Raw genomic sequence first — 14,880 nt, forward strand, 5'->3', positions numbered from 1 at the left:
TTACAGTCTTGCAGAAAAAATGGGGTGGAAATGGATAGGAAATGAGTAGCAGAAATACTGGACGTGGCAAAAAGGGATGGAAAATCTGGAGATGGAAGAGGCTTTCCTCATGTACATGGCTATTGTTGGTGAAAATGAGGATACAGTAATGTAACATTTGTCATATCAAATCACTGCAGTTCACTTATTATCATATAAATATTTGTATCAATGTGTTGTTGACATGTGCCAAAGCAAATGAGCAAAAAGATGGAAAATATTCTGAAGAAATGACAGGGGCAAGACAGAAAGGGATAGATTGGTGCTTCTGATATATTTTACCTGTCCTTGGACTCACCACAGCTTATGAATGAATTAATGTTTCCACATTCAGGGTGCAAACCAATAATACACAGTTATATTTTTAATGGTGCCCAGTTATGATTGATAAAGATGAGACAGCATGAAAGGATTTTGCTCCATTCAAAGGCTGTCAAGGGCTACCAGAAACCATAATGGGCCAAATACTGATACATCCTGTGGCAGTAACAACAGTGGAAATCTCATTGCAGGAAGATTCCACCCCAGTAAGATCTCCAACGCAGGTCTGTGCAAGCTCCTCTGCAAGGATGAGATATGCTGGGTGAGGCCAAAAGCCCACACAGAGGGGAGAGCAGGAGGCTATGTTTTCTGCTCCACCCCACATGCTGTATTTGTGGTTATGGCCCAGATGCACAGGCCATCTGACCAGTTGGGACGGAGGATTTTGTCACTAAGTCCATGATAGCTTTTGTATGAAGCAAAGACCTTCCACGAAGGATTTGCTTCTTCCCCAGGATTTGACCCTGTGGCATTAGCTTGAATTAATAACCATTCTATTTACAAGAGTATTATGATGGAGAATCTCCTTTCAAAGCTGGAATAGTGACTGCAGCTCCTCTGTGCCACCTATGCAAAGATTGGGATTTAGGCTGCTGTACTTACATTGTACTTACATGTACTCACCCTCCTGACCCACCTCCAATAGCCCATGCTCTGCTTGCCTATTCAGGACAGGAGTAATCTTTCTCTGCTATAGCTACTCCAGCCACAATCTCCCCCTTCCACACACAGGGGCACTGTGGGACCTGAATGGGGGGAGAGGGTTTTGCATGGGCTGTGCATAAATGGATGAATTTCACCTTATTTGCATCTTATAGGTGACCCTATTCCTTTTTGACTCCTACTATATGAACTTGTGAGCTCACTCTCTTGTCAAACCTCTATAAAACTTGACTTAGAAAACCCACTGTCTCTTCATAATGTTTCCCAGAATTTTACTGAATGCTAATTGAAGAGCAAACTCTCTGTGGATAGAAATGCTTGTTTAGACCTCTGTTCTCCCTCTGCTTTAGTGGAAACTGTCAATTATAGACCTGAGAAATTTTCACCAAAGGGCACAAGCATCTAAATGGCTTAAACATTTTACATGCTTGAATATGTGTCATTGGATTATGCAGCTTGTTTCTGTGTGCATCTTTATCTCCTTCTGTTGAATAAAAATATACACTTATACATAACAAGTCTTTTGCCAGGTGGTGATGTGCCTATAAGCTGTAGTCTACCCGGTCTCTTTCTCCCCCCATCCCCCTTTATATCTAAGTACACTCAGATCATCCCAATTTTATATTGTATATTTATTAAGCCCAGTACCCAGAACACTTTTTGAAGAAACCACGTCCCAAGGAATCCCAGGAATATGGGAATTTATTTTAATTTAAAGCAAAGCATTTTTGGGGCAAGGATATTTTTCACTGTTGTGTGTATACATAAGACCCTTGCCCTACACAATTCTTTTGCCCTTTTGTTTAGACCTGTTAATTGGCAAAGGCATTTGTACCAGTTTTACCTTCAGGAGATGTATGGAAGATGGTTTTTATTTTGTTATGATAATTCTAGTTTAGGAAAGCAGACATCGGGCACAGTATGGTGACTTTTTAATAATAAACTTTAAGTGTTTATGTAATGCTTTACAAATGTTTAACTAATCCTCACTAACTACCCTGTGAAGGAGGTGGGTATAATTCCCCCATTTTCCAGATGGCATAATTGAGGAAGACAGGCAAAGTGGCTTTACGAGGGCCAAGGCGGGAGTTAGTTTCAGTGCGGGTATTTAAAATCAGGAATCCCTGTTCCCCCAGTCCTGATCTCAGACAGTTACAACACAGATTCTCAAACTATGATGGTCCTGAACAGGAAAATCAGAATCTTTTGTTTCAAAAATGTTGAAACAAAACCTTTTGGTAATTTTGATTTTTTTTTCAAAAATTTTTGGGGTTGGGAAATTTGTCAAACTGACCTTTTTCTGTGAAAAGTTTGTTTCAACAAATCAGCATTTTCTGACAAAATAATATTTCATCAAAAATTTCCCAACCAGCTCTCTTAATTTACATGTTGGTAAAAGGAGAGTATGTGGCTATTTAACAGAACTCCTAAAAAAAAAAAGAAATTTAAAAACTTCATGGAGTAGGTCAGTGGGATTCTTTTCTAAAGAGAGGAGCAAGGAGATTGCATCCATGGTTGCTTTCCTATTATTACAGTGGATGTCCTTTTATAAATATATCCTTATTTTTGACTTCCAATACTACCTGTTTCTCCTAGTTCTCATTTTTGCTTTTTAAGGTCTGCAAAATATACCCACATGACTGCATTATGCTACTGGCTTAATTCAGAATACGACATTTAGTTTGACTAGATGCCAGAAAGTTTGTTATTTGCAAAGAGAAGAGTTTCAAAATCGTGAATGCTTGAATAGAAAAGTAAAGGGTGATATCAGAGCAAAAATGTTAAAGTTTGAATAATTCAGGAGGAAAAGAAAAGAACTGCCTGAAATCAAAGCAAAGTTTGAAATCAATAAAAAAAAAAGCAAGTTAGTCTCTGTAATATAAGAGCATGTTCTCCAAGTGTAGAGAGGAAGGTTTGATTGATAAATGAGGCATACTGCCTTCATAGTAAACTAATTACTAATTAAAACCCAAGACTCAGTCAAGGAAGAAAACAGTAACTGGTAACAAAGAAACTGACAAAAAATTACCAAATGAGTTATTTCAACAGCTTTCCTATCGATGTGTTTAGGTCACCCAATACCAAGAATTAAGTGTACAGCAAGTAACACAGTACACTATTTGATATTTATATCTGTAGCAGTAGGCAAGGATAACAACATACAATTAAAAATAGATCAGCAGCTCTCTAGAAGTGATTGAATAGTATAATGTGAAGAAAGAAGCTAACATATGAGCATTAGAGCGTATAAGGTGCAATTGGTACAGATAAAAGGACAAGTGCTGGACTTCTTATTTAGAACCATACTCCCATTCACTAGTGGGAGCAATCATGAACCAAATCTGGTGGTACCTGCCAGTGGTGGGCAGGGCCTCTGCAGCACACTCTTTCAGTGTGTCCTGACACCTGTGAGTCCCTCTACACCAGTTCCATGGGGATGGGACTGATGAGGGGAACAAGCGTCAGGACTGAACGGGGCCAGATTAAGGCAATGCAGGTCCCTACCCATGCAACCCAGCCCTCCACTTGGAGCAGCAGTGTCAGGGCCCCCCTCATCTTCCCAGGTGGCAGGGACGGTAAGCATGGACATTCTTCTTTGGCTTAGGAGTGACAGCACAGGCCTCCTCCTTTTGGGAAAAACAGGTGTGTTAGAAGGGGTTTCCCAGTACTTATCCTAGCATTTGGGTGTGTTTATTTGCTCTGGCTGATGGACTGAGCCCACAAAAATACAGTATTTTGCTCAGGTCTATTGGCAGGGCCCCCAGAGTGGTGGGTCCTAGGCTTAACACCCCATAGTGAAATGTATGGTGCTGTTTATGCATCTTGGTGCTATTGTTTTGGGCTATCTGCCAATTCACACAGGTAACGTATATTGGCTACACTCGGGTCATATTTCCAAGCTTTTGCTTAGAAAAATGAGGGATAAAAACTGATCTTAAAAAAAAATTAAAAGTGAGAGTCTGAAGTAATCACGATTCCAGGATCTGGGACCATGGGCATAGGCCTATACTACAAATGCCTTAATCTAACCCTGGGCTGGAGGATGGCCATTTTCTGCTACAGTGTATTTCCATAAACCTGCAGTGATTCCCTCATGGTAGATAATTTTAATGCTGTCTCAACTTCCCTTGCCAATTCCTTCCCCCCCCCCCAAAAAAAAACAACAACCCAAAACACCCTAAGTGTGTTGGGGAGCAGTATCCAACATAGAGATCATGGCCCCATAAATCTTATCATAGAATCATAGGACCATAAGGTTTAGAAGGGACCCAACCCCTTGCCCAAGATATAGGATTTGTTGTGTCTAAATCAGGGGTTCTTAAACTTCATTGCACCATGACCCCCTTCTGACAACAAAAATTACCACACAATCCCAGGAGGAAAGACCAAAGCCTGAGCCCGCCTGAGCCCTGCCGCCTTGCATGGGGGTATTGGGGGGAGAAGGAACCCAAGCCCCTCTGCCCCAGGCCGGGATGCCAAAACCAAATGCCACGGGCTTCAGCCCCAGGCAGGGGGCCTGTAACTTGAGCCCCACCACCCAGAGCTGAAGCTCTTGGGCTTTGGCTTCGGCCCTGAGCGGTGGAGCTCAGGCTTCAGCCCCAGACTGAAGAAAGTCTAAGACAACCCTGGTGACTCTATTAAAATGCGGTCATAACCCACTTTGCGGTCCCGACCCACAGTTTGAGAACTGCTAGTCTAAACCATTCAAGACAGATGGCTATCCAGCCTCTTTTTGGTTAAGTGAGCGCAGTATGGAGGCACAATCTTTGGCATGTCCCAGAATGCATGGGATTTCTGTCCTTGAGAATCCAGAAGAACTGTGGCTTTGGTGTGTCATCTCTAGATGCTCCATAGCATGAAGGTGGCCTTCATTATTTACTTAAGTAAAATTCCCATCAAAGTCTGGAGGAATTGTCTTACAGTAATACAATATTCAAATGAGACAATGTACTGCTGAGACCATTTTCCTTGAATGAATGAATGACTGATCCAATTTCATAATTAGTAAAGAAAAATCTTGAGAGTCAAGAACATGTATTAAAATAAAACAATAGAAGAGCTTTTGATGATTTATTTCCAAATATGAAGTTTACAAAATGACAGTCTTAAATCTCTTGATTAGGAAAAAAAACATTCTTTGCAAAACACATTTTTTTTAAAGCAATGGCTTTCATATGGATAAGCAAAGGGATAATGAACTAAGTAAGGGCATCTTGACTCTTCTACCCCCCTGGAACCTCATTGGATTAGCATTGCAGTACCAGACATTACTGTTTTCACTCAATGGTGCACGAGTTGATTTGGAATTTCAGTGAATGGGAAGAAGTTCATTTCCTTAACTGAGTATCCCCAAGGAACTTGACCAGTGACACACTGCTCCCCTCCCACAAACGTCTTGTTCTCCCTGCTTGCCCACACAGATGTCCTTGGTTTTCTGACATCCTAAACCAGATGAGGAGAGAGAGAGATGGAAACTCAAACACCAATCACTGAAAACAAATGCTGAAGCAGACAGATTGAAACAGAATTTCTCCAAGCCTATGGTGAGGATGTATAACAGGCCAAGAGAAACTTCTTCTCAGACTCCACAGAACTTGCCAAATCCCAACCTAAGGAGCTAGTGAGGGTGGAAAACTGCTTCATTAACACAGACGGCCTACAATCTACAGCCAAGACTATGCCGCATCATGCTCAGTGAAGAACAATCCTCCTACTTTGCTGTAAAAGATCACACATGTTTGGGAAGGTTCCTCTTGTTGCACGGATCCAAGCCTATACACGGACCAACAAACAGCCCATCTTCAGTCTGAGTTCACACATTCACTCTACAGAAAGTATTGGTCATGTTGAAGAAGTCTTGACTTAAGACAGGTGAATCTGGATCCTGCCCTTCCTACCTGGTAAAAGAGAATCATAAGAGAGTGGGTCTTTCCTGACAGAAATAACCAATGCCCAGGGCCGGCTCTAGGTTTTTTGCTGCCCCCAGCAAAAAATTTGCCACCCCAAGCTCCGAGAGCGCAACTGCCCAAGCCAAAAAAAAAAAAAAAGGATGGCCGGAACGCCGCCCCTGGAATTGTGCCACCCCAAATATGTGCTTGCTTTGCTGGTGCCTAGAGCCGGTCCTGCCACTGCCTCATTCAGGAAAGGAATCTTCCTCCTTCAACCAAGTGCAACCAGCACTGAAGAAATGCATCCTGGTTGCAGCAAATCTATTCAAGCCCTGCCCAGTATAAAATCTTCCATTCCTGAACGAGTTCTTAGAGAAACTAGCCAAAGGCTTCCTATGAGCTCATCTAGCTGAAGCCAATACTCAGGATCCAGTACAATCTGGTTTCAGGCCAGGACATGGGCCAGAAACAGCATTAATGTCATTGGTGGATGATTTCTTGATGTTAGTGGATAGAGGGGAGACATCCATTCTCATTTTCCTGGATCTCTCTGCAGGATTTGATACTCTTGATCCCGAGATACTGCTACCCCACCTGAGGGAGGTGGCAAGGGTACCAGAGAATGCTTTATAATGATTTGAGTCCTTCCTTGAGGATGCACCCAAAGGACAGTGAAGAGACACTGTATCTCTGCTACTAGGCCCCTCATTTAAAGAGTGTCTTTAGGATCAATTCTCCATACCAGTGGCTCTCGACCTTTACAGACGACTGTACCCCTTTCAAGAGTCTGATTTGTCTTGTGTACCCCCAAGTTACACCTCACTTAAAAACTTACAAAATCAGACAAAAATACACAAGTGTCACAGCACGCTATTACTGAAAAATTACTTACTTTCTTATTTTTACCATATAATTATAAAATGAACCAATTGGAATATAAATATTGTACTTACTTTCACGTATAGTATATAGAGAAGTATAAACAAATCATTGTCTATGAAATTTTGGTTTGCTATTGCTTTATATGTAGCCTGTTGTAAAACTAGGCAAATATCTAGATCAGCTGAGTACCCCTGGAAGACCTCTGAGTACCCCCAAGGGGTACACATACCCCTGGTTGAGAACCACTGCTCCATTCAATGTCATTCGGCATCTACATGCTGCCACTAGGAGAACTGTGAGACAACATGGGTTCAAGTGCCACCAATTTGCAGATGACATCCAACTATGTCTATCCTTTGATATGTACAAGCACCACCAAGATGGTTCATTGCTTGGAGAAGATCAACTAATGGGTGAAGAGAGCAGCTGGTTGAAGCTGAAGTAAGATGATGGTTATGTTGGTTGGCAGAAGAAAGTACTTTTAGGAGTCTGAAGCCATGGTGTCTAAAAGATCACCTAAAGCTCTGGGATAAGGACACCAGTCCTCAGGCAAATGGAACTGTTTGCTGCAAAGGTAAAGCTTACCAGTGCAGGAAATAGAGCTTTCTCAGTCCATGAATCTGCAATGAACTTCTACAGGAGCTAAGAACCACAACAAACCTCACTACATTTTGTTCCAAGTGTAAGGGTCTTGACATAGCCTCCCTAAGAGAAAGGAAGGATGGTGCAGAGTTTAGGGTGCTAGATTGGGACGTGGAGTCTTACATTCAGTTCTCTGCTCTGCCACAGCCTTTCAGTGTGACCTTGGGTAAATCACTTAGCCTCCCTGTGCCTCAGTTCCCCTTTGGTAAAGTGGGGATAACAGTACTTCCCTAATACATTAAAGTCTGTGAGGCACAAACGGGGACCTCAACTGCATTAAGTATAAACTATTAGCAATTTTGTGAAAACGTAGGGGTGCTTTTTGGCGATTGTTAATAGAGTGTTTAGATCTGGCAATGTCTGTCCCATAATTGTGGTGGAATCCTTCACTGTAGGGGTCACTCTGGGTAGCTGAGATAACCTCCCCACCTAGGGATAGAGAAAAGAAGCCCCCTTTTTAAGTGTCTCCTAACTTACACTTAAGGGTCATTAAGAGGCAATGCCAAAGTAAACAGCCTTGATGGCTCTAGCCTGCTCTCCTGGGGACTACTGAAACATGTCTGAACAGAATGGGTTGGACTGAGGGACCCAGGGACCCTCAGGAGGATCTGGGCTTGCTAGGAGAATATAAGTTGGTTCTGTTCTGTTACTTTAATGTAAGAGGAAAGTCTGTCTAACTTAGCCTGTAGTGAAATGTAAGAGTAGGTGAAACTAAAGATGTGTCAGCTCTTTGTTATTGAGGAATCCCTTTTTCTCTAATGCTTTGTTCCCAATATTTAATAAAAAAATACTTTGCTTTAATAAGGGTATTGGTCAATATCACAGGTTCCTGAAGGTGCCTGAAACCCAGTCTGGCCTGCAAGGTGATAAGTGTTATTGGGCCCCAGTCTAAGATGCCAAGATTCCACCCCAAGACAGATAAGGCCAGAAGCTGGGAACGGGCAACAGGGGATGTTGCCAGAAACAGAACAGAGAACTGCCAGAAGCTGGGAATGGGTAACAGGGGATGAATCACTTGACGATTACCTGTTCTGTTCATTCCCTCTGGGGCACCTGGCATTGGCCACTGTTGGAAGACTGGATACTGGGCTAGATGGACTTTTGGTCTGACCCAGTACGGCCGTGCTTATGTTCTTATGTAAGGGGAAGAGACCTTCAGAGAGACCAGAAAAGGGGCAGAGACACAGCTAGTCCTGTGTCCATGACAAACATGTACATATAATTTAGGGTGAAAAAAAAATTAAACCCCATAACAAATACACCAGAATGCATATACAGTTTTTTCTCCTGAGAAAAGGATGAGAGCACATGAACCACACATGACAGATATTAATCTTGTTACTTAATGTCCAACTAGTAGGCACTAAGATACCACAGTTATGAGGGCACTATAAGAAATTGTGCAGAACATACTAAACCATAATATGGCTTCTAGCATGTGGAGAGTAATTTGGGATAAAGTCCCTTCTCTGTGGCCTTTAGTTTAGATCCTTCAAGGACAGACAGCCCTTTATTGGTGATAAATACCTTGTTCTCTAGAGTCCATCTCTATTGTTGTTCTCTTAAAAGCTATCTTGTGTAAGTATTTATAATGCACCAATCACCACAGTATCGGTGTGCAAAACTATAATACATGTGCTACTCCGGTTTAATATTCACTGACAATACTAATATTTTAATACATATATTTAACTTTGGAGTTAAGTCAAGGAATGCCAAATATTAAAAACCATTCCTAATTAATTCACTGTTTTTGCATTCAGAGTAACCTGAATTTTATTTTTTCAGTTGTTTATAAACATAAACAGGGAAGCTACTGTCCTTAATTCAGCAAGATGAATTTTTATTTCATGGATGATCTGTGGAATAATTCTGATGAGTAAATCTGGCATTTCCATGTTTTGTTTCTTTGAATTTTTTAATGATTTCCCCCCCGCCCCTTCCTTTGGCATAGATTTGTTTAACCCTTTTCTCAAGGGCAATTACAAGTAACAAAAATCTGCAACAGTTACTGTTGAATTGGCACAGCTCAACGGGAAGGGATAAGTCAGACTGAATTAAAATGATTTCACCGAGCACACAGAAAGCCATTGTCTCCTAAAGAATGACTGTGAGTGAATGGAGAATATTTGTCTACTTAAAAATCCCCTGAAATGTAGCAGCCTGAAATAAGCACTGTTATGCGGCTAGCGTACCTTCTTTCCTACTGAAAGTGGGGTACAAAAGTACATAATTTCAGTACATAATTGCAGGAGATGCTGCTGTAGCTCAAAGCCGCTCAACATTTTCACTGGTGAATTTGTATTTTCAGTGCTTTGTAACTCACATTCATTCTAGGCTGTAATGTCGCACACACTTTGTGTTGGGTTTTTCTTCTGTGTTAAAAAAGGTTTGTGCGAGCTTAGTGGTAGGGTAATGCATAAAATGCAAGCTCAAGTTCAGCCTTTGGATCCTCTTTGGACTAACAAGCTCTGGAGCATTGTTGAAGTTCTGTGTACTCAGCCCATGAAGTCCCCTTGTATTCATCTCCAGCAAGCCCCTTTGACATGTGTAGCCTTCTTGGTTGTTGAGGCTCTCAAAGCAAAATTAGATGGGTAGGGAGAAAATAGAATATCTCAGAAAACTAACTCAATTTTTTCTGGCCACCTTGAAAATAACAATTTGAGTTTGACAGTTCTGTGATAGGGGAAAAAATCAGCGATTGATTAATCCATGAATTAGTTTAGAGACTATTAGTGTTCTGAAGATTTCTTTTTTAAAGGAAAAAAGTTAATTTGCATTTGAGCCTTCAATTTCCTAGGAATGCTGAGTATCTCCAGCTATACATGTACAGCAGTTGCACTGTATAGTAGACTGGAAGGGCCATGAAAGTTTTGAACACATCCAGATTATTTCCGCTATCCACTAACACCCACTACTTGAATTTAAGTAGTTAGGGTGAGATTTTTAAAGATATTTAGGTGTCTAAAGATGCAGATATTCAAGTAGTGGGATTTTCAAAAGCACCTAGGCACCTGAATCCCATTGATTAGGCACCTAAATACGTTTGAGGTTCTGGGTTCTTGGCACTTCTGAGAATCTCATGAGCCACCTGTCTGCATCATTGAACACCTAAATACCTTTGAAGTCAATGCATGGATATTTGAGAGCAGAATTTAGTTTTAAAAATGTTTGACTATACAATATTAATAATGAATATGTATGAGAACAAAAATAATCTCAATTTGTGCGTGGACATACTTTCCAAACATTGGGGTGTGGGAATTTTTCCAATTATTATTAAAAATGAATGTACATAACAAACTACTGCCAGCTAAAACAACAAAAGCCAGGAAATTCCGATAAGCTTTGTTCCTAAGAATTGCAATAATATTTGATCAAACTGTTGTGTGTTGCTGTTTATTTTAAAGAATTAGAAAGAGTAGAGATGAAAAAAAATCCATGTAATCATTTAGTCCTTTCCCTCTTTAGGTGCAAGATGATCCCTAAATATTATCTAGCAAGTCGTCCACAGGTATTATTAAATGTTCCAGTAATGGGACTTCTATTAAATCTCTTGCAGAAAACACTCACAAACCAGTCCGGCACTTTGTTTAGTAAGTTTCCCCTAATATTTAGCCTAAACTTATCTTTGTAAAATGCCATCCAATTATACGGTTATCAGATGTATTGCAATATCTAGGTACAACAAATGATGATAAGCCAGAATATTCAGCTTTAATTTTCATTTCATTTCTTTCTAGTTTTATAATCACAAGTGTACATATTATTGATACCATCATTAGTGCATTAATAATAACACAGAATAAGTTTCATCTTATAATTTTGTAAATGCATTAACATTATGTTTTTCCAAGGTAAATCATCCTCAATACTTGGATGAACTAAATGTTCTCTATAGCTGTTTGTCTATATTTCAGTGAGATAAAACCACTACTTAAAAAAACCGAAAACAAAATCTGCAAACAGAAAAATGGTAATAGTCTTTGCTGCATAAATAAAGTTTTCTAAATGTTATTAACAACAGACTGAAGAATACTGGGGCTCTCTCTTCCTCTACAAACATTTAAATACAAATGGAAATACTCTTTTTCTGATACTGCCTGATCTCTGCATTTAACTAACATGACTAGGACTGAAAGAAAGTAAGATGTGTTAGGCCATTTATGAATCCCTTAGGCAAAGTGTAAAGCAACAGCAACCTGGGGTTTTAATTAGATTACATAAATGTCAAAGACAGACAGAAAAGTTAGTAAGCAATCTAAAAAATAACAACAAAGAAATAAAACCCCCAAACCAAAAATGAAATAAAACAAACAACCCTCCCCCGTGCATAATTATGGAATAAACATGGGTTTACCTGCACTGTACACTTTTATCTGCCGGGTAATCCCAGACATTTAATAATAAAGTTGAGGCCTGATTAAACCCATGTCAAATGTCCCCTGTCCTCCTTTCGGTATAGCCAGACAAACAAAAAACCCAACAACCTTTTGTGATAAGAATAAAATCTGATGTTTTTTTCCCTGTATGTAAATGAACAAGAGGAAAAACACATTTTCATGTTTTTGTTTTTGTTCTTGTTCATGTTGAACAATTAAAGAAAGACTTGTGAACTTTTCAATATGTCTAAAGGAACAATTGTTAGTTGCTTCACTGAATACAGAATAGTTGTCTCTGCTCTGTCTTGCTTTTATTCTTCCTAAAGGCTTACAAATCGATGCTTCCTTTTATTTATTTTTTTGTAGGAATCTGTTCATTGAAACAGATTTTAAATTTATTTTACATGCCAGAAAAAATTACTATTATGATTTTTTTTTTACATTTTTTCACTAAGTACTTAAGTCAGCAGATGTATTCTTTTTCATTTTTCTTTTATAATGTTTAAATTTTTCTGCTTGTTCTGCTGTACACATTTATCAGTAACGTCGCCCTTATTTGTATTGCTATTTTCTGTTTTTTGGCAGTATTGTTTCCACCTACAATATTTGTGTATATACCTAGAAGTCTTTTAAGTTGGCCATGACAGTACCCAGTAAAACCAAAAATACACTTTGTTGCTTTCTTTTCAGTTCAGTAACAACGAATTCTCATTAAGAGTACAATCATTTTCTTATGCATTCACTTCAGCTATTGTGCCCCTTCCACGTAATTTGTAATTGTTCTTTCATCTAGAAACATAAATAAGTAAATAAACTAAAGTGCATCTTTTACAGAGAATTTAATGCAGAGCAAACCTACATGATACAAGTTAAGGCAACATTTTCTTAGGGTCGCCTGTCAAGTTAACAGTGTCACTAACCTCGACTTTTGTAGCACCCAATTCTAGGCAGTGACTTTTATAGCGAGGGAAAACCACTTGACCTTTCCAAAGATTTTTCAACTACAACACAAAATAAATAAATAAAATCATTTTACATGTGAACTTACCTTTGCTTCCTTGAACTTGGAGAGCAAGACAAATGACCAGAAATATTAATCCAGTTTTCAAATGCATGCTGGCAATTCAGAACCTTCAAGGATTGTCATGCAGGAAATATGACCAGTTTAGACTGGCTAACAGATTTCTTTTTAAGAACTAAAATTCCCAAACTGCCTCGTATTTCTACTTTTTTAAGAAAGTGCTCAACAGTTTGAAATGTTTTGAATCTCAGGCAAAGTGTGAAACAGGTGTCAGAACACAGTTACTGAACAAACCCCTCAAACACACACACTTGTAGTCCAGGAGACTGAAAGGGGGACTGGAGTGGTAAACTCCTAAATGTGATAAGAGTGACGAAGTTTTAAAAAAAACCCAACAGTGTCTGTTTCTGGAATAATCTGTTTATCTACTGCTCAGACATAATCCCTCTTATAGTCCAGCTGGAAGAGCTATCTTCATCTTATTAACCTTCTGGAGTGGCATCTGTCAGCCCCAGAAGACTTCAGTAGCACCATGATAAATAACAGAAGCCTCTTCTAGTGGCCATTACCTGTACATTTTGGTCATTTGGTCATTCCAGTAATATGGCATGTCAGCAGAGGCATTGCGAAATGATGGCGACAGTTGATTGCATTATTTCTGAAATGTATGACCATAACAAATGGTGAACTTCCTTTGAAGAAGATGACTAATTGCTTGTCTGAAAGAACTGTGACTGTATGGAGCTTTTCAGCAGTGTTTGACTTGGGAGCTCTTCTCCTTTCTCACACCAGAAAGTTTGCTTTTGCAATATTTCCATAGCTCTGATGATGGACAATCCATTCTGTTTCACTGGTAAAATGCCATGACTCAGCAGTAAATTGCTGTAGCAGTCAGGACTGGAACAATCTGATTCCAAATGAGGAATGGGGGAGGGAGGAGGTGGTTATAGGGAGAGGAATAAAAAAGGGGAGGAGGGAAATAGCATTTCAAGCTCTAGCTCAATCAGGCCAATGAGTGAAAAAACTGTTACAAGCAGTTCTTTTACAGTTATATAAATAAATATTCCTATTACATAACATTTGGTAGGCCCTTTGTTATATTTATGTCCTACATTTGCTACATTATTTTCAAAAGCATTTTGTAAAGTTTTGTTAATCAGGGAGGGCTGCCAGGTGAGCATGTACAGCCGTCTGTCCTATTTAGAGATTTATGTGGTGACTGTACTGTACAAACGGAGGCTATTTGCTGGCAACAAGAATCCTTCTAGCTCTGCATGTACAAGTTGCTTTAAGAACAACCTTCATTTGAACCTGGTCAGTGTTCTATTTTTACATGGGATTTGAACAATCGCAAAAGAAAACAAAGATCACCCTCTTCTAAATACTTAGAACAATTAGTACAGGGACATTGCTGGGACCAAAATTTGACCTACCTTTCTTTGTTCTCCTTATCTGTTTTCAAAACCCATAGTAACTTTTTATGTTGTTTTCAGAACAAAAGTTTCAACAGCCTTCTTAACACAAAGAAATCCATGCCATCAATACAGCCAGAATGAAGGATGATCTGGATTTATACTTGAGGACATTTGCACGGAAGAACATAATTAACCTTTACTCGAATACTACACCTCTCATATCTGGATTGAGATGCTTTTCAAACTATAATCAAACCTATCAAGCACTCTTAAGAGCCAGCTAAGTTTTAGCAAATCTTATTTAAAAGGTGGATAAAATGAGATATCCGGGAAAAGAGACAAGTATTCAAAAATATCATCTAATTTTGGTTGCCTCCATTTTTTGCCTAACTTTTGTAAGTGAGGGGGATTTTTCTGAGGTGCTAGGCACCAAGAACTCCCATTGCCTTTCAATGAGAATTTGGCCCTTATGAGCCTAATTCACTTTTGAAAATGGGACTTAGCTGCCTAAATCACTTAGACCCAGATTTTTAAAGCTATTTAGGTGTTACTGCACTCACCGTCACAACACCTAACTAGTTTAGGATCCTGAATCTCTTTTTTAAAGGTTTCAGAGTAACAGCCAT

At 39.5% G+C, this 14,880-nt stretch overlaps 1 protein-coding gene across 1 annotated transcript in view; it reads right to left on the bottom strand.

Moving 5' to 3' along the window:
- IMPG1 (interphotoreceptor matrix proteoglycan 1) overlaps positions 1-12,933 on the bottom strand; it is an 89,782-nt gene extending 76,849 nt beyond the window's left edge. The window contains exon 1 of the mRNA XM_073335128.1: positions 12,867-12,933. Coding sequence (XP_073191229.1) covers positions 12,867-12,933 — 67 coding nt within the window. The remainder of the gene's footprint in view (positions 1-12,866) is intronic.
- Between the last annotated feature and the right edge of the window lie 1,947 nt (positions 12,934-14,880).

Source organism: Lepidochelys kempii, chromosome 3 (assembly GCF_965140265.1).
Source record: "Lepidochelys kempii isolate rLepKem1 chromosome 3, rLepKem1.hap2, whole genome shotgun sequence".
NCBI classification, from domain to species: Eukaryota; Metazoa; Chordata; order Testudines; family Cheloniidae; genus Lepidochelys; species Lepidochelys kempii.